Raw genomic sequence first — 19,969 nt, 5'->3', positions numbered from 1 at the left:
ACCAGGACTGCCTCCGGCCGGGATGTTCCCTGGCTCTACGCTTAGCAGCTACACTCCCACTGGTCGGGTCCGATCAGTATATGCGTGCCCATCCGTCCGCTACCCTCTGGAGGCCAGTCTCTCCCCTTTAGTTGCCACGGGGATTCGTGGGACACTGCACACCCCTCGGATACTCACCAGGAGCAGCTGGGTGGTTACTGAATGTAGCACACGGTAAGAGTCTTACACAGGCTTTGATTCTTTATACGCTGTTAGCGTCTGCCATAACTGTATATGTTTGATTTGCGGGGGACCACATTTTCTGGTTTTATTCACACAAGGACATACCGCTAGTAGCAAGCAGTTGGCCAGCTTGCGCAATATTCCCCAATTGGCTATACCATTATTTCTAGTGTGTCTTGTTCACCATCCACCAGTACACTCAGGTCTATCGTACCCCTGAAACAGGGATAGATCACCATAATCACCCGAGCGCGGTATCAGTTTTTAGTATATTTTTGGATATATTCCTGTTTCTTCAAAGCGGTGAGCTGGCTTTGCCAAAAACTCTTTTTGGTATATATATACAGTGGGGCAAAAAAGTATTTAGTCAGTCAGCAATAGTGCAAGTTCCACCACTTAAAAAGATGAGAGGCGTCTGTAATTTACATCATAGGTAGACCTCAACTATGGGAGACAAACTGAGACAAAAAAATCCAGAAAATCACATTGTCTGTTTTTTTATCATTTTATTTGCATATTATGGTGGAAATAAGTATTTGGTCAGAAACAAAATTTCATCTCAATACTTTGTAATACATCCTTTGCTGGCAATGACAGAGGTCAAACGTTTTCTGTAAGTCTTCACAAGGTTGCCACACACTGTTGTTGGTATGTTGGCCCATTCCTCCATGCAGATCTCCTCTAGAGCAGTGATGTTTTTGGCTTTTCGCTTGGCAACACGGACTTTCAACTCCCTCCAAAGGTTTTCTATAGGGTTGAGATCTGGAGACTGGCTAGGCCACTCCAGGACCTTGAAATGCTTCTTACGAAGCCACTCCTTCGTTGCCCTGGTGGTGTGCTTTGGATCATTGTCATGTTGAAAGACCCAGCCACGTTTCATCTTCAATGCCCTTGCTGATGGAAGGAGGTTTGCACTCAAAATCTCACGATACATGGCCCCATTCATTCTTTCATGTACCCGGATCAGTCGTCCTGGCCCCTTTGCAGAGAAACAGCCCCAAAGCATGATGTTTCCACCACCATGCTTAACAGTAGGTATGGTGTTTGATGGATGCAACTCAGTATTCTTTTTCCTCCAAAAACGACAAGTTGTGTTTCTACCAAACAGTTCCAGTTTGGTTTCATCAGACCATAGGACATTCTCCCAAAACTCCTCTGGATCATCCAAATGCTCTCTAGCAAACTTCAGACGGGCCCGGACATGTACTGGCTTAAGCAGTGGGACACGTCTGGCACTGCAGGATCTGAGTCCATGGTGGTGTAGTGTGTTACTTATGGTAGGCCTTGTTACATTGGTCCCAGCTCTCTGCAGTTCATTCACTAGGTCCCCCCGCGTGGTTCTGGGATTTTTGCTCACCGTTCTTGTGATCATTCTGACCCCACGGGGTGGGATTTTGCGTGGAGCCCCAGATCGAGGGAGATTATCAGTGGTCTTGAATGTCTTCCATTTTCTAATTATTGCTCCCACTGTTGATTTCTTCACTCCAAGCTGGTTGGCTATTGCTGATTCAGTCTTCCCAGCCTGGTGCAGGGCTACAATTTTGTTTCTGGTGTCCTTTGACAGCTCTTTGGTCTTCACCATAGTGGAGTTTGGAGTCAGACTGTTTGAGGGTGTGCACAGGTGTCTTTTTATACTGAAAACAAGTTTAAACAGGTGCCATTACTACAGGTAATGAGTGGAGGAAAGAGGAGACTCTTAAAGAAGAAGTTCCAGGTCTGTGAGAGCCAGAAATCTTGATTGTTTGTTTCTGACCAAAAACTTATTTTCCACCATAATATGCAAATAAAATGATAAAAAAACAGACAATGTGATTTTCTGGATTTTTTTTGTCTCAGTTTGTCTCCCATAGTTGAGGTCTACCTATGATGTAAATTACAGACGCCTCTCATCTTTTTAAGTGGTGGAACTTGCACTATCGCTGACTGACTAAATACTTTTTTGCCCCACTGTGTATATATATATATATATATATATATATATATATATATATATATATATATATATATATATATATATATATATATATATATATATACAGATGTATAAATCTGGTATTTTTTTTACTGCTTTTACACACACTACTTTACAAAACTGTTTGAGACCTTGTTTTTTGTGGTTGCAAAATGACATTATATTGTTATAGATTACTTTTTAATGTTTTTATACCATTTTTTGAGTGGCAATATAATGAAAGAAACCTGCAATTTTTTTTATGTTTATTTTTTTTTAATAGTTAAATAGCTGGATAGTTTTATTTTTTGAGTCAATTTGACTGTGGTGATATCAATTATGTGTAGGTGTTTTAGTTATTATTGTTTTGACAATAAACAGTATAAATTTTTCCATGACTTTTCATGCTTCTTTTTTTAATATATATTTTTGCCAACTTCATTGTGTTTAGTCATACCATGGGATCTGAACTTTCAATGAACTGATCCTTGTTCTAACCTGCAGTGCATCAGACCTGTCAATTTTAAACTGACGTGACCTGTTAAACACAATTTGTGGCTGGGCCTAATCGGCAGGGGTGTCGCTATCATGAGACCACTTGAGTCGGTTGCTTCAGGCAGCTCCACCTGCTGATAAAAAGGGGGCGGCATCTGTGGGGAGCGTTCTTTCAGATGCTGGCTTGTGCCTGCATTTGGCCGTTCTTGTCTCCCTGACATCCTGTTATCTCCTGCTGTGCTGCTGCCCACTTCATACTGAGGGACTATGCACTTTGATTACTGGTGTGCGGTGGCTTTTATGCTCCGGGTTCAGCAACTCAGAGAGGGGAGGTGTCCTACAGGAGAAGAACACTGGCCAATGAAAGCTCTCACATCACTGACAGAAGAGCTGATTGGCCAGTGCTCCTGTCCTCCTGCATGGCACATCTTTGAAGGGGTGAACTGAGAACCAGGAAATAAGATCAGAGAGGAGCTACCTGTGCTGGAAGATACAGGAGAAGCAGCTCCAATCCACAAGGTGACAGATCCCCTGCTGGGCAATCCCGGCAGAGAGAGTGGGTGTGGAGCTCAGCTGCTGTGAGCAGGGGAAGCTGCACATGTACACCAGCCCTCACCCCTTAGCACAGAAGAGTGTGTGTGTGTGGGGGGGGTTGTGTCGTGTGTGGGTTGTCTCTCTATCGCTGTGTCTTTCTGTGTGGTGTTTGAGTAGTGTCTGTGTGTGGGCTGTATGGGTTGTGTCTTTCTGTGTGGTGTGTGGGTTGTGTCTATGTGTGTGTCTGTGTATGGTCTGTCTGCAGGTTGCGTGTCTGTGTGTGGGTTGCGTGTCTGTGTGGGTTGCGTGTCTGTGTGTGGGTTGCGTGTCTGCTTGTGTGTGGGTTGCGTGTCTGTCTGCGTGTGTCTGTGTGGGTTGTGTGTGTGTCTGCTTGTGTGTATGTCTGTGTGTGGGTTGCGTGTCTGTGTGTGGGTTGTGTCTTTCTGTGTGGGTTGTGTCTATGTGTGTGTCTGTGTATGGTCTGCCTGCAGGTTGTGTGTGTGGGTTGCATATCTGTGTGTGGGTTGCGTGTCTGTGTGTGGGTTGCGTGTCTGTCTGTTTGTGTGTGGGTTGTGTGTCTGTGTGTGTGTCTGCTTGTGTGTGTCTGTGTGGGTTGTGTGTGTCTGCTTGTGTGTATGTCTGTGTGTGGGTTGGGTGTCTGTGTGTGGGTTGTGTCTTTCTGTGTGGGTTGTGTCTATGTGTGTGTCTGTGGGTTGCGTGTATGTGCCTGCTTGTGTGTGTGTCTGTGTTTGTCTGCGTGTGTCTGTGTGGGCTGTGTGTCTGTTTGTGTGTGTCTGTGTATATCTGTGTATGTGTCTGTGTGTGGGTTGCATGTCTGCGTGTGTCTGTGTGGGTTGCATGTGTGTGTAGGTCGTGTCTCTGTGGTGTGTGGGTTGTGTCTATGTGTGTGTCTGCATGTGTGTGGTCTGTGTGGGTTGCTTATCTGTGTGAGTTTCTTGTCCGTTTATGGGTTGCGTCTCTGTGTGTGGGTTGTGTGTCTGCTTGTGTGGGTTGCGTGTCTGTGTGGGTAGTTTGTGTGTAGGTTATGTCTTTCTGTGTGGTGTGTGGGTTGCGTGTCTGTGTGTGGGCTGTGTATCTGTGTGTGGGTTGTGTCTCTGTCTTTCTGTGTGGTGTGTAGGTTGTGTCTGTGTGTGTCTATGTGTGTCTGCATGTGTGTGGGTTGTGTGTGTCTTTGTGTGTGTAGTTTGTGTCTCTGTGGTGTATGGGTTGTTTCTGTTTATGGGTTGTGTCTGTGGTGTGTTTGCCTGTGTGTGTGGATTGTGTCTGTCTATGGTGTGTGGGTTGTGTCTGTCTATGTGGTGTGTCTGTTGTGTGTCAGTGTGGGTTGTGTCTCTGTGTTGACTGTGGGTTGTGTCTGCGTGTGTGTGTGTTGTATCTCTGTGTGGGGGGGCTGTGTATGTTTGTGTGTTTAGATATCTTGTGGGAATACGGAGGTGTGTATGTATATACACTTGTCCTGCATGCATGTTCTGTGTATATGATGTGTACCTGCTGTGCGTCTGTTATATAGCATGTGTGTACTAAGGACATGTATGATGTGTGTGTCTGTGACTGTATGATGTGTATGTAATGAGCATGTGTTGTCCAGTACATGTGTGCTGTATATAATGTAATTTAACCCCTTCACCACCGCTACAGCGGTGGATACCACGGCACCACAGGACACAGGCTAGGTCCCTACCCTAAGTGGAAATCATCGTCTCATAACTACATTCATGCTACTGGCTTCCATAGCCGTCTTCTTTACCACACATCCCTCTGCACGTTACTGATGAAGGGGACCGAAACGTCTTTATCACGCATTGGGATCAATAAATTCTTTTCAGCTTTTCAAAGTTGAGTGCTGGGTTATGTTTATTTGATTACTGCGGTTTGGGAACCTACCCATGCACCTTTAAGTTGCAGTGCACACGCTTTTTTGTCACTTGAAACGTGAACACTGCCTGGAGGAATGAAGGTTCAGTGAGGGCGCCGGACAGATTCAGAACACTATTAACCTGCAGATTAAGCCCATATCTGCAGGTAAATAGCTTTTTTTCAAGTAATTTTTTTTCTTTAAAAGAGTATTCCAGTCTCCAAGATCCTCTCCCAATATGTAGTAGGTGTAATAATAATAATAATAACATTAGAAAATGCCTCCAATTAGAAATGTAGTATAGTTTTTGTGATTTGTTATGCCTCTTTCCTCATGAGCAGGCATTGCAGGACCTTAGGTTTTCATGGTTACGACCACTAGCAACTAGCTAACTGTCACTATATCAGTGGACGTATCCATTGATACCTAAGGTCCTGCAATGCCTGCACATGGGGTAAGTGACATGGCTTATCAGAAAAACTATACTACATTTCTAATTGGTGGTATTTGCTAACATTATTATCATTACACCTACTACATATAGGGATAGGATCTTGGAGACGGGAATACCCCTTTATGTTGTGTTCTAACAGATAGAAGCTTGATGTTGTAATGAATTTATTATGCTTTTGCCATTATTTCGAGTTGGAAGCCATTTTTGTTAGAAATAACAGTTTCTCTCTTGGGTCAGCTCCACGGTATGAACCAAATGAAAGTCCATGGCCACTTCCAGCTGCTCGTGCCCTTATTATGTATTAGTGGTGTGTCGTTAGGACGCTATGGATGGAGGCACTTACTTCATTGATGCTGATCTCAGCTTCCACATACTGTAAACCTTTCTGTAGGATGGAGATAAGAGCTGCAGGTGGCACTAGTGTCCCATTGATGTTGGACTGGCTGATGTGGCTTTCAATACCAAAGGTAAATGCTGAGTGAGAGAAACCTGCAAAGAAGAACAGGCAGCCATGATACTCATCAACACAACACCCCTGCATTAGAAAAATAACAACATCTCGCTAGAGGAACACATTTATTACCAGACACTTATTTTTCTCCATGGTTCGATGCGCCATAATATATTTTACAGTCTCATTAACTATAGGATTTGAGTTGCTAATAAAATTCATACAATTTACGTGACATTTTCGTCTCTGAAAACGCAGTTGGTTTATTCATTACGAGCACTTTTATTAGCATTAGGCATGATGGCGGTGATTATGTCTTCAAATGACTGCGTCTGTGCAGGAAATAAGAACATAATTATCTCCAAAATGTAAATTGATTGAAATCTCATGTAGAGATCAGAGTATGAACAAAGCCGTGATTAGCAAATTGGAATTAGCAATATTTACGGTGACTTGTGACCATCGGAGACTCGACGCATCGCTTTATCAAGGACCATTTTACGGTAAGAGCGTTCCATAAAGCCTTTTATAGCCACCGTATTACCATGTGGAGACATCCCTGATGGAAGGTTCAGGAACACTGCAGCTGCTTGGTTCTGATGTCCACATGACAACTGTGCAGCCAGAAGGACACGACCATCCGAATCAATGTCTAACAGTCAGTATGTGGACATTGATGTGGATGGGCACTGGGTCAAAAGCATATTATAGGAGCTCGGCCAAGATGTCAAAGGGAATGTGAATGTTAGAAACATGTTAAACATATTTTTTAAGAAATCTGGATTTTTTTTCATTTTCCACATCACTTTCTATATATAAAAATAATTGCAGTTATCACTTCTGCCATTGAGCCTCACAATATTCTGACACTTTCTATTTTATTATTTTATTAGTTCTCACATTATCATCACAGGAATACAGTGTAAGATAACAGTTAGGTCTCAATCAGACATCAGCGATTTTTCTTAAATAAAAAATGTCGGATCGAGTTTTATACTAGTGTTTGGGATCAGATTTTCATCAGTGTTTGGTCAGTGTTTTAGTCTTTGCCATCAAAGAATTTGTTGTATGCTGAAAAACATCTCCTACCCATGGTAATATAAACAACGGACACAAATTTTACAGGGATTTCGTCTGCGTAATGTTATTTTTTACAGACCCAAAACGGCCTACACATCAAACTTTTTAAAGCAGAAAACTGTCTTGAAACATATTGATTGGTCTAAGAAAATTTCACGGCGCTCCGCCAAAATGGACAGCGATGGAGAGGAGCCGGGATGGGGCGTGCCTATGGTCGCCTGTCAAATTCAGCAAAAGTGTCGGCATTTCTACTTCTTCAATTGAGTAATATTTATGGCAAGGTGCACAAAGGCGCATGTCAGTAAGAAAGGGATATTTATTTACTTATTTTACTGATTTATATAGCACCATTAATTCCACAGCGCTTTACAAACATTATTATTACAGAAGAAAGCAAGGAAAATGGCACTCGTCATCGGAAATGTCAGTAAAAGTCACTTTAGTGTTTACTATTCCACTGATAGGTTACTGGGTGCAGCAGTAGCGATTGTCACGGTTTTCTCTGCTGCAGATGTAGCAGAGCTCACTTTTTGTATATAACCCCGCCCACACCACAGCTTTGTGTGTACAATGTATAGTGACAGGGAGCTGCTAACCAGTGCTGTGTGCATGGTTGGACTAGGGGGCACCAGGCAGCTTGTCCTATAATGATAATATCCTGCTGATAAACACAGGTTGTATTGAAACAGCAAAACACAGCCCATTAATTGACACATCACTGTAATCAGGGTCTCTGCCCCCACATTATGCTACTCTCAGATTACATAGAAAAAAACCTGCTGATGGATTCTCTTTAACTGCCACTCCAATAGTCAAACATCAGCGCTGGATGAATGAAAAGTAAATGTGAATTGTATTTACTTTTCTTATAAAAATTAGCATTTTTTTAAGCTGGCTAGTTTTTTTAAACATTTAATTTTACAATGTACACAGTAGTATATACAGTACACTGTTGTTCTCTAGATCTGGACCACATTCTGACGCACAGTCTATAATAAGAGAGATCTGTTTGAAAGATTTTGGGGGAATATAATAGACTAGATGGTGGCCCGATTCTAACGCATCGGGTATTCTAGAATATGCATGTCCACGTAGTATATAGCACAGCCACGTAGTATATTGCCCAGCCACGTAGTATATTGCCCAGTTACGTAGTATATTGCCCAGCCACGTAGTATATTGCCCATCCCACGTAGTATATTGCCCAGTCACGTAGTATATTGCCCAGTCACGTAGTATATTGCCCAGCCACGTAGTATAGTGCCCAGTCACGTAGTATATTGCCCAGTCACGTAGTATATTGCCCAGTCACGTAGTATATTGCCCAGCCACGTAGTATAGTGCCCAGTCACGTAGTATATTGCCCAGTCACGTAGTATATTGCCAGTCACGTAGTATATTGCCCAGTCACGTAGTATATTGCCCAGCCACGTAGTATATTGCCCAGCCCATGTAGTATATAGCACAGCCCACGTAGTATATTGCCCAGCCCATGTAGTATATTGCCCAGCCCACGTAGTATATAGCAATGTGGGCATCATATCCCTGTTTTTAAAAAAATAATTAAAATAGAAAATCGTTATATACTCACTCTCCGTTGGCCCCTCGGATCCACAACAGGCCTTTCCCGCTCGCGATGCTCTGGTAACCAATCCATGCTGCGGTCTCGCCAGATGATGACGTAGCGGTCTCGCAAGACCGCTACGTCATCATCTCGTGAGATCGCAGCATGGACCAGTTACCAGAGTGTCGCGAACGGGAAAGGCCTGTTGTGGATCCGAGGGGCCAACGGACGGTGAGTATATAACGATTTTTTATTCTTTTAATTAGTTTTAACATTAGATATTTTTACTATTGATGCCGCATAGGCTGCATCAATAGTAAAACGTTGGTCACACAGGGTTAATAGCAGCGTTAACCGAGTGCATTACACCGCGGCATAGCGCGGTCGGTTAACGCTGCCATTAACCCTGTGTGAGCGCTCACTGGAGGGGAGTATGGAGGGGGCACTGAGTGCGGGGAGTAAGGAGCGGCCATTTTCCTCCGGACTGTGCGCGTCGCTGATTGGTCGTGGCAATGGTCGTGGGTGTTTTGCCATGACCAATCAGCGACTTGGATTCCATGACAGACAGAGGCCGCGACCAATGAATATCCGTGACAGACAGAAGGACAGACAGACAGAAAGACGGAAGTGACCCTTAGACAATTATATAGTAGATTATCTTCTATTTAAGAGACTAACAGCTCATCTGCAGTTCTTGGTAGCTGCCGTTATACATGAAATTCATGGAGCTGTGTTGTTAAGCTGCATTCAATGTTTGTATTCGTCTGCCAGAGCAAATAACAACTGATCGGTGGGGTTGAAGGTGTCGGACCCCCACTGACCAGGTAATGATGATTTATCCTGTGGATAGGTCATCAATACCATTTACCTAGACAACTCCTTTACCATATGTATAGGGAGCTAAAAATGATCACTTATTAAAGGGGCTTTCTCGTCAGCTGATTGGACCAGGTCAAGCACTTGGCACTACCTGCTAATAACTAATACTGCTGGGAAACTGAGGTGAGCAAAGCATTTCTCCTGCACTATCCAGTCCAGAGTGGAACAGCTTTTACAGAGGGCATTGGGGGTGTAAGGTGTGTTGTGAATTTGGTTTTTGGGCTCCCCCGGTGGTCACTGGTGGTACTGGACTTGTGTGCTTCACTTTCTCTGTTCACCTGTTTCCATCAGGATATGGGAGTATCCTATTTAGCCTTGCTTCTTAGTTATTCTAGTGCCGGCCATCAATGTAACCAGAGCCTTTCTGTTGCATGTTCCTGCTTCTAGACTACTATCAGCTAAGTTGGACTCTTAGTCCTAAGTTTGTTTGCATTTTTGTTCCAGTTCACAGTTATGTTATGTTTCTGTAGCTGGAAGCTCTTGTGGGCCGAAATTACCACTCCGGTGTCATGAGTTGACACATGAGTCTTAAAGTAATTTCTGGATGGTATTTTAATAGGGTTTTCAGCTGACCGTGAAGTTCCCTATTGTATCTTCTTGCTATCTAGTAAGCGGACCTCGCTTTGCTGAACCTACCTTCATACTGCGTATGTCTTTTCCTCTGAACTCACCGTCGATATATGTGGGGGGCTTCTGTCTCCTTTTTGGGGGAATTTCCCTAGAGGTAAGCCAGGTCGGTTTTTTCCTCTATTAGGGTTAGTTAGTTCTCCGGCTGGCGCTGGGCGTCTAGGGATAAAACGTAGGTACGTCACCCGGCCACTGTTAGTTGTGTGGTAGGTTTAGCTCACGGTCAGCTCGAGATTCCATCACCCAAGAGCAGTCTGTTACTTAAGTTCTCTGATGTTCCCTTGCCATTGGGAACCATGACAAAGGTGCAAGGACAAAATGTATACGTTGCAAAAGGAATGTGAGAGAACCACTTGACTCCCTCTGCTTAGGGTGATGACGAGACGTGAAGGACTGGTGCTTTAAATGACATTCTAATTATATAGCTATCTACTTACATTACAGCTAGATTAAACAAGCACTCCTACAATCAAAATTTTTATCCTCTTAATTTATTGCAGTTATCATATTATATAGCACTGCGTGCTTACAATTGCTCATTTTGCCTTTCTACCTAGTTAATTCTTCTCTTTTCCATTAGATCTATCATATCACGTGATTATAAAATGACTAGCTGAAGCCTTCTAAGCTCTATGTAGAAACAGGAGGTCAATTTTCTCTGCACAAGTTATGAGTCAATGCAAAAGACTATGGCAGTGGGAGGAGGGAGCATCTGCATCATGAGTTGAAGAGAGGAATGATAAATTCCGGAGCATTAGACTTCCTATCTTTACAGATAGCAGGCAAAAGATATTAATTAACTGGGTAGAAAGGCAAAATGAGCAATTGTCAGCACACAGTGTTATATAATATTATGACTGCACTATATTAACAGGAAAGAAACTTTGATGGGAGGAGGGCTTCTTTAAAGGGGTTGTCAACTACTCAGATAACCCCTATTTAATCACCATATTCCCCCATGTAAAACAATAACAATCTGTAGTTATCTCCAGTGTCGGCTCTGTTCCAGCTGCGTCAGCACCGGATCTTCTGGGGGATGTGTGATGGGGTTATGTAACTTGAGCTCTGCAGCCAATCAGTGGCTGCTAATGGGCAGCTTCATTTTCACTTCCTTTTGACAAAATTGCCATCCAGAAGAAACGAGAGCTGCTGCTGCTCTTTGACCTCCTCCGGATGTCAGTTACATCCCAAGGAAGTGAGATTGAAAGCTGCCATTAGCGGCTGCTCACTGGCTGCCAAGCTCAAGTTACATAACCCCATCACACGAGCCCCCGGAGACCCGGCACCAACGTTGCTGGAACACTGCCAACACCGGAGGTGGGTACAGGCTGTTATTATTTTACATGGGAGAACGGGTAGTCCGAATACTGAAAAACTCCTTTAATAAGAATATCCAACATTGTTTTAAAGTGGATGTAAATAAATGAAGTAAATTTCAGAGTATGCGTCGGGTTTAGATTTAGCTTTAGGTTATGGGATATTGGTGCAGAGGATTCCTACCGAGATGCATCCATTGTTGTTTTGTTCCTTGTTAAAGATATTTGCATTTTTACAAAACAAAGCTCAGAACATCAGAACAATGCCTCCTTCATCTGTGCAGTATAAATGAGCCTTATTGTGTGAGTCTCTATTAAAACTCCCAATTTCAAGAAGATATACAATATTAATACTGACTCTGGGTCTCCAGAGAGACTAATCTGCTTATAATAACATTACTCTGAGCCCTTCTTGCTATTGGAAGTAATTATATGTCTGATTTTTTGTGAAACTATTCTGCAACCAAAAACATGTTCTAATGTTTTGATTTGCATATTTCTTGCGCAGGTATAATCTAAAACTACGCAGGAAAATGAGAATAACATACAAATTAGGATATGTGACAATGTACAGTGAATTTTAGCTATAAGTACATTTTTTTCTGCATATATATATATATATATATATATATATATATATATTTTACATCACAAAGCCTTGCTATTTTAAGACGTGCAGTAATATCTTTTTGTTTTTAGTCAATTAATCTATGAGACATTGTAATGGTGTTTATCATTAAGTCCCTTTTATCTAAGGATATTTACGTTGATTTCTTTTTTATACTTTAACATCTTGTAGAAATATATGGCCCATTCTAAATTTCTTTAGGAAAGCACCATATAGTAGCACATAGAGAGCCTTTGGCTTTGTAATTCAGAGCCGTAGAGACTCTGTGTGTTGTCGTACAGTCTTGGCGTTGCTGTGTGCATGAGGCTTAAGATGCTTTTCTTAACGAGCCTATACTGGTCTTGGTCTTATACATAGCTAATCTAAAAATGTTGTTTTATTATGACATCATTCTTCAGAGTTAGATTGTTATGAAGAATTCAAAAAATTAGGGAAATCTCAGACTAAACAGCAAGACTGATGTAATGGGGCGTCCCACACTATTTTTGCAGACTGCTGTTACATGGAATAGCGGAAAAAGGCTGTCCAGACTACACAATCGGGCTTCTGTTATACAGTCATGGCCAAAAGTGTTGGCACCCTTGAAATTGTTCCAGAAAATTAAGTATTTCTCCCAGAAAACTATTGCAATTACACGTTTTCTTATGCACATGTTTATTTCCATTGTGTGTATGGGAAAAAAAGAAAAAAAGTAAAATATGACATAATTTCATACAAAATCCCCAAAATGAGCTGGACAAAATTGTTGGCACGTTTCCAAAGCTTTGGGTTAACAAAGCATGGTTCAAGCATGCGATGCTCATTCAAATTCACCTGTGGCAAATTACAGGTGTGGACAATATGAATATCACACCTGAAACCAGATAAAAGAGGAGAAGTTAACTCATTCTTTGAACTGTGTGTCTGTGTGTGCCACACTAAGCATGGAGAACAGAAAGAGGAGAAGAGAAATGTCTGAGTACTTGAGAACCAAAGTTGTTGAGAAATATTAACAATTTCAAGGTTACAAATTCATCTCCAGAGATCTTGATGTTCCTTTGTCCACGGTGTGCATCATGATCAAGAAATTACAACCCATGGCACAGTAGCTAATCTCCCTCCACGTGGACGGTAGAGAAAAATTGATGAAGGGTATCAACACTGAAAAGTCCAGATGACTGATAAGCAGCCCCAAACAAGTTTTAAAAAAAACACAATGCTGTGCTGCAGGCTCAGAGTGCATCAGTGTCAGAATGACTATCCGTTGACATTTGAATGAAGTGAAACGCTAAGGGAGGAGACCCATTAGGGCCCACTGCTGACCCATAAAAAGCTAGACTGCAGTTTGCCTAAATGTACGTGAGTAAACCAAAATCCTTCAGGGAAAGCATTTAGTGGACAGATGAGATTAAGATAGAGCTTTTTGGTAACGCACACCATTCTACTGTTAGCCGAAAATAGAATGAGGCCTGCAAAGAAAAGAACACAATACCTACAGTCAAAAATGGTGGAGGTGCAAAGATGTTTCAGAGTTGTTTTGCTGCCTCTGGCACTGGGTGCCATTACTGTATTCAATGCGTCATGACTCATGAAATCTGAAGATTACCAAAGGATTTTGGGTCACAATATAGTGTCCAGTTTTAGAAATATGGGTTTTTGTCCTAGGTTATAGAAAGAAAGCCCTGGATAGTTCTGAAGTGGCCAACAATTAGTTTGGATCCAAATCCCATTGAGCACCTGTGGAGAGATCTTAATATTGCTCTTGGGAGAAGGAACCTTTAAAATATGAGAGACTTGGAGCAGTTTGCAAAATAAGAATGGTCCAACATTCTAGTTGAGAGTTGTAAGAAGCTTGTTGATGGTTATAGGAAGTAATTAATTCCAGTTATTTATTACAAAGGGTGTGCAGCCAAATATTAAGTTGAGGGTGCCAATAATTATGTCTGGACTATTTTTGTGAAATTATGTTCAATTTGCCTTTTTTTCTCTGTTTTTGTTGTTGTTCCAATACACGCAAAGTAAATAAACATATGTATAACAAAGCATGTGTAATTGTAATAATTTTCTGGAAGAAATACTTCATTTTCTGGAATAATTTCAAGGGTGCCAACACTTTCGGCCACGACTGTGTGAGACAGTCCAGACTGTATAGGTTTGGGTTGAAGGCTTGCATGTGCTACTATTTTGTAACTAGATGGTGGCCCGATTCTAACGCATCGGGTATTCTAGAAAATGTATGTCCACGTAGTATATTGCCCAGTGACGTAGTATATTGCCCAGCCACGTAGTATATTGCCCAGTGACGTAGTATATTGCCCAGTGACGTAGTATATAGCACAGCCATGTAGTATATTGCCCAGCCACATAGTATATTGCCCAGCGACGTAGTATATTGCCCAGTGACGTAGTATATTGCCCAGTGACATAGTATACAGCACAGAGCCGCGTAGTATATTGCACAGTGACGTAGTATACAGCACAGAGCCACGTAGTATATTGCCCAGCCACGTAGTATATTGGGCAGTCACGTAGTATATTGCTTAGCTACGTAGTATATTGCCCAGCTACGTATGTCACAGGTTAAAAAAATAAAAAATAAACATATACTCACCTTCCGCAGGCTCGTTGTAATTCTGTCGCCTGTATGGGGTGCAGGCAGCAGCTTCCGGTCCCAGGGTGTTATGACGTCGTGGTCCCGTGACCGTGATGTCACGGCAGGTCCTTCTCGCGCAGGCGCGCAGGACTTGTGATGATGTCGTGGTCACATGACCATGACCTCATGGCAAGTCCTTCTCCCAGACCATCCTTTCCACCGGAACGTGCCGCTTGCATGGATTGGCCGGAGCATCGCGAGGAGCGGGAAAGGCGGCGGAAGGTGAGTATATAATGATTTTTTATTTTTTTAATTATTTTTAACATTAGATGTTTTTACTATTGACGCTTCATAGGCTGCGTCAATAGTAAAAACTTGGTCATACAGGGTTAATAGCGGCAGGAATGGAGTGCGTTACCCACGGCATAACGCGGTCCATTACTGCCGGCATTAACCCTGTGTGAGCGGTGACCAGAGGGGTGTATGCGGGCACCGGGCACTGAGTGCGGGGAGTAAGGAGCGGCCATTTTCTTCCGGACTGTGCGCGTCACTGATTGGTTGTGGCAATGGTCGTGGGCATTTTGCCACGACCAATCAGCGACTTGGATTCCATGACAGACAGAGGCCGCGACCAATGAATATCCGTGACAGAAAGAAAGACAGAAAGAAGGACAGACAGACGGAAGTGACCCTTAGACAATTATATAGTAGATTTAGTTTTTTTCCTGTGTCACTTGTATCTACCATTGCTGCTTTTAAATCTGGATTAAATTTAAATGTTTTTTATGAAGACGCAAGTGCCGGCTTTTCACTTGGTTTATCACTTGGAGTACTTCTGCTTAGCACCGGACAGGTGAGCTGATTGCACTTTTTTCTTGCATTTGTATAGCTTCATTGCTGTTATAGGGGATGATCCAGGCTACACATCCCGGCTTCCTATTTAGGTCCAGGCTACAATCCTAGACTTCTGTTATAGGGGCCAGTCCATATTACATAGTTCGACTGCTGTGATAGGAAGTGTTCAAGACTCTAAAGTCAGACTGGGAAACAGTCTTTACTGTACAGTCTTCTTGCCGTTGTAGGGTATGGTCCAGACTACATGGCCAGACACTAAATATTTAGGGGAGGTCCAAGCTACACTAATAGACTACGTTTATAGGGGTGGTCCAGATTACACAGCCATACTGTTGTTATAAGAGTCATTCCAGGCAACACAGCTAAACTTCTATTATAGAGTGAAGTCTAGACAACACATCTGGACTGCTGTTGTAGAGTGAAGTCCAGACAACATTGTCAGACTGCTGTTATACAGTGAAGTCTAGACAACACAGACGGACTGCTGTTATATAGTAAAGTCCAGATAACACAGCCAGACTGCTGTTTTAGAATGAAGTCTAGACAACCCAATGGGACTGCTGTTATACAGTGAAGTCCAGACAACACAGCGGGACTGCTCTTAAGCAGTGAAGTCCACACAATACAGCCAGACTGCTGTTGTGCAATGAAGTCCAGACAACTCAGACGGACTGCTGTTATACAGTAAAGTCCAGATAACACAGCCAGACTGCTGTTGTAGTAGAATGAAGTTCAAACAACACTGCGGGACTGCTGATATAGAGTGAAGTCTAGAGTTTACAGATGGACTGTTGCCATTGGGGCAAATCCAGACTAAACTAGCATATTACTGTAATTGGGCAAGGTATAGGCTATGTAATGGGTGGAAAAGTCAACACAGCAAGACAGCTGTTATAGGGGGACAATTCAATAGACCCAGCCAGATTGCTGTTATACTGGCTGTCAATGCTATTTGGATAAAACAAGAGATTCAGTCAATCTGGATCCTTCAGACAGAACCTGAAAACCCACCTCTTCAAGAAAGCCTACAGCCTGCAATGACCCTGCTGCCTCCTCACCACTACCGGAGCTATCGCCTCACCAACATCGGAGCTGCCGCAACCCCCAACCTACTGTCTCCTTCCCCACCGTCCTGCAGAATGTAAGCCCGCAGGGGCAGGGTCCTCTCCCCTCTGTATCAGTCGGTTTACTGTAATTTGTATGTAACCCCTTCTCATGTACAGCAGCATGGAATGAATGGTGCTATATAGATATATAAATAAATAATAATAATAATAATCTAGCTAAGTCTATGTGGCATCATAGTAAAACCTAATCCTGAAAATGAAATGCTTTAGGAAATATAATATTTAAGAAGAAATCTGACAATTAAAAAACGCATTTTTTTGTCTAAGGTCACACTACAAGACTTGTATTATATTAGAAACGTATGAAACACTTACAGACATGTGTAAAACATCTGCTATGGTTTGTGGATAAACAGTCACAGTAAAAGACACAAAATAATGCTATAAATCTTAGCATCTGTGAAATACTAAGCAGCCTGCAAGGACTTGTGTGTGGGTACCTGAGAAGTACAGATAACTGTCAAATCCTATGTATTGGCACATTGTCTGTACACCACTAATGTGACATTAAAGCCTTGATAGCAGCTGTGTCAGGACAAAGCGGGAAGCAGGAAGTCATAAAATTCTGTGCTCCTTGTTAAAACAAACTACCAAAACCGATGCATCTCCCCTACATTACTCATACAAATTAAACTACACTTATTCACTTTAAGTGAAAACTACCATAACCATAGTGTTAACCATACCGTATATAACACAATCATATCTGAATAAACTGAAATATACAGTATTAATGTTAACATACATCTTTTTGCCAATTTCAAGTAATAATTCAGATTCAATTACTCACACCACAGTTCTTTAACTTTGCGATAAAGTTGGTGCTCAAATTAAGATTAAGATCCTTAGAACCACTGCTGTATGCATGTCCTACATGTCCTTCTGCCACAGAAAGCTATAATCTCTTGATATTGAAAAAAGGTGCAATATATCACATTTACTCTATTTCTTTATGCTATACTAGATGGTGGCCCGATTCTAACGCATCGGGTATTCTAGAATATGCATGTCCACGTAGTATATTGCACAGCCCACATAGTACACTGCACAGCCCACGTAGTATATTGCACAGCCCACGTAGTACACTGCACAACCCACGTAGTATATTGCCCAGCCACGTAGTATATTGCCCAGCCACGTAGTATATTGCCCAGCCACGTAGTATATTGACCAGTTACGTAGTATATTGCCCAGTGATGTAGTATATTGCCCAGCCACGTAGTATATTGCCCAGTTACGGAGTATATTGCCCAGTGACGTAGTATACAGCACAGAGCCACGTAGTATATTGCCCAGTTAAGTAGTATATTGCCCAGTTATGTAGTATATTGCCCAGTGACGTAGTATATTGCCCAGCCACGTAGTATATTGCCCAGTTACGTAGTATACAGCACTGTTATGGTTTCCAATGGCAAGGAAACATCAGAAGCATAGAATAAACGGACAAGCTCTCGGGTGATGGAAACTAGAGCTGACCACGATGCTAAACCTAGACACCACAGTAGAAGTAGCCAGGGGGCATTCCTGCGTTGTCTCTAGATGCCGCGCGCCAGCCGGAGAACTAACTACCCCTGGTAGAAGAAAACACAGTCCTGGCTTGCCTCCAGAGAATGTCCCCACAGGAGATAGCAGCCCCCCACATATAATAACGGTGAGAGCAGATGAAAAGACACACGTAGTATGAAAGCAGATTTAGCACAGAGAGGCCCGCTAACTAAATAGCAGAAAGATACAACAGAGGACTTCGCGGTCAGCTGCAAAACCCTTCAAAACACCATCCTGAAATTACCTTAACTCATGTGACAACTCATGCCACTGGAGTGGTAATTTCAGCCCAACAAGAGCTTCCAGCTGCAGAGATTAACATAAGTGCAAACTGGACAAAACATACAAAAATAGACTTAAGGACTAAAGTGTCCAACTTAGCTGAGCAGAAAACTGGGAGCAGGAACATGCAACTGAATCACTCTGGATACATTGATGGCCAGCATTAGAATGACTGAGGAGCAAGGTTAAATAGGATACTCCCACATCCTGATAGGAACAGGTGAACTGAGAAGGCAAAGCTTGCAGGACACCAGTACCACAAGAGACCACCGGGGGAGCCCACGAACCGAATCACAACACAGCACAGAGCCACGTAGTATATTGCACAGCGACGTAGTATACAGCACAGAGCCACGTAGTATATTGTACAGCGACGTAGTATACAGCACAGAGCCACGTAGTATTTTGCCCAGTTACGTAGTATATTGCCCAGTGACGTAGTATACAGCACAGAGCCATGTAGTATATTGCACAGCGACATATTATACAGCACAGATCCATGTAGTATATTGCCCAGCCACGTAGTATATTGGCCAGTCCGTAGTATATTGCCCAGCTACGCAGTATATTGCCCAGCCACGTATGTCACAGGTTAAAAAATAAAAAATAAACAAATACTCACCTTCCGAGGGTACCCTTGTAGTTGTGTCGCCTGTGTGCAGTGCAGGCAGCAGCTTCCGGTCTCAGGGTGTGATGACGTCGCGGTCACATGACTGTGACGTCATGGCAGGTCCTTCTCGCGCAGGCGCGCAGGACCTGTGATGACGTCGCGGTCACATGACCGTGACATCATGGCAGGTCCTTGTCGCACACCATCCTTAGCACCGGAACCTGCCGCTTGCATGGAGCGGTCACCGGTGCGTCGCGAGGAGCGAGAAAGGCGGCGGAAGGTGAGTATATAATGATTTTATTTTTTTTAAATTATTTTTAACATTAGATGTCTTTACTATTGAGGCTGCATAGGCAGCATCAATAGTAAAAACTTGGTCACACAGGGTTAATAGAGGCGGTAACGGAGTGAGTTACCCGCGGCATAACGAGGTCCGTTACCGCTGGCATTAACCTTGTGTGAGCCGTGACTGCGGGGAGTATGGAGCGGGCGCCGGGCACTGACTGCAGGGGAGTAGGGAGGGACTAATTGGACTGTGGCCATCGCTGATTGGTCGCGGCAGCCATGACAGGCAGCTGGCAAGACCAATCAGCGACTTGGATTCCATGACAGACAGAGGCCGCGACCAATGAATATCTGTGACAGAAAGAAAGACAGACAGACAGAAGGACAGACAGAAAGACGGAAGTGACCCTTAGACAATTATATAGTAGATATACCCATACGCAATTATTGTTATAAAATATTTACAGTAGATAAGTAGTGCCATGTAGTTCTCTGAAAAATGGTTATCATGCTGAATATGCCCAGGGCCGTATTTAGAGTTTATGCTACCCTAGGCACTTTTAGTGCTGCCTCCCCCATTGGTGAGTATGACACTATCGGTAGTGACTTTGGCAAG

The 19,969-nt window shown here is 42.9% G+C and overlaps 1 protein-coding gene across 5 annotated transcripts in view; it reads right to left on the bottom strand.

Annotated features, from left to right (window-relative positions):
• The window catches only part of TBL1X (transducin beta like 1 X-linked), a 453,077-nt gene that overhangs the window by 69,074 nt on the left and 364,034 nt on the right, over positions 1–19,969 (bottom strand). For all 5 annotated transcript variants that reach the window (XM_077294734.1, XM_077294736.1, XM_077294737.1 and 2 more), the window contains exon 5: positions 5,876–6,021. In XM_077294734.1, coding sequence (XP_077150849.1) covers positions 5,876–6,021 — 146 coding nt within the window. The remainder of the gene's footprint in view (positions 1–5,875; positions 6,022–19,969) is intronic.

This window comes from Ranitomeya variabilis, chromosome 3 (assembly GCF_051348905.1).
Source record: "Ranitomeya variabilis isolate aRanVar5 chromosome 3, aRanVar5.hap1, whole genome shotgun sequence".
In the NCBI taxonomy this organism is placed as follows: Eukaryota; Metazoa; Chordata; class Amphibia; order Anura; family Dendrobatidae; genus Ranitomeya; species Ranitomeya variabilis.
This window is presented reverse-complemented; position numbering and strand designations above follow the sequence as displayed.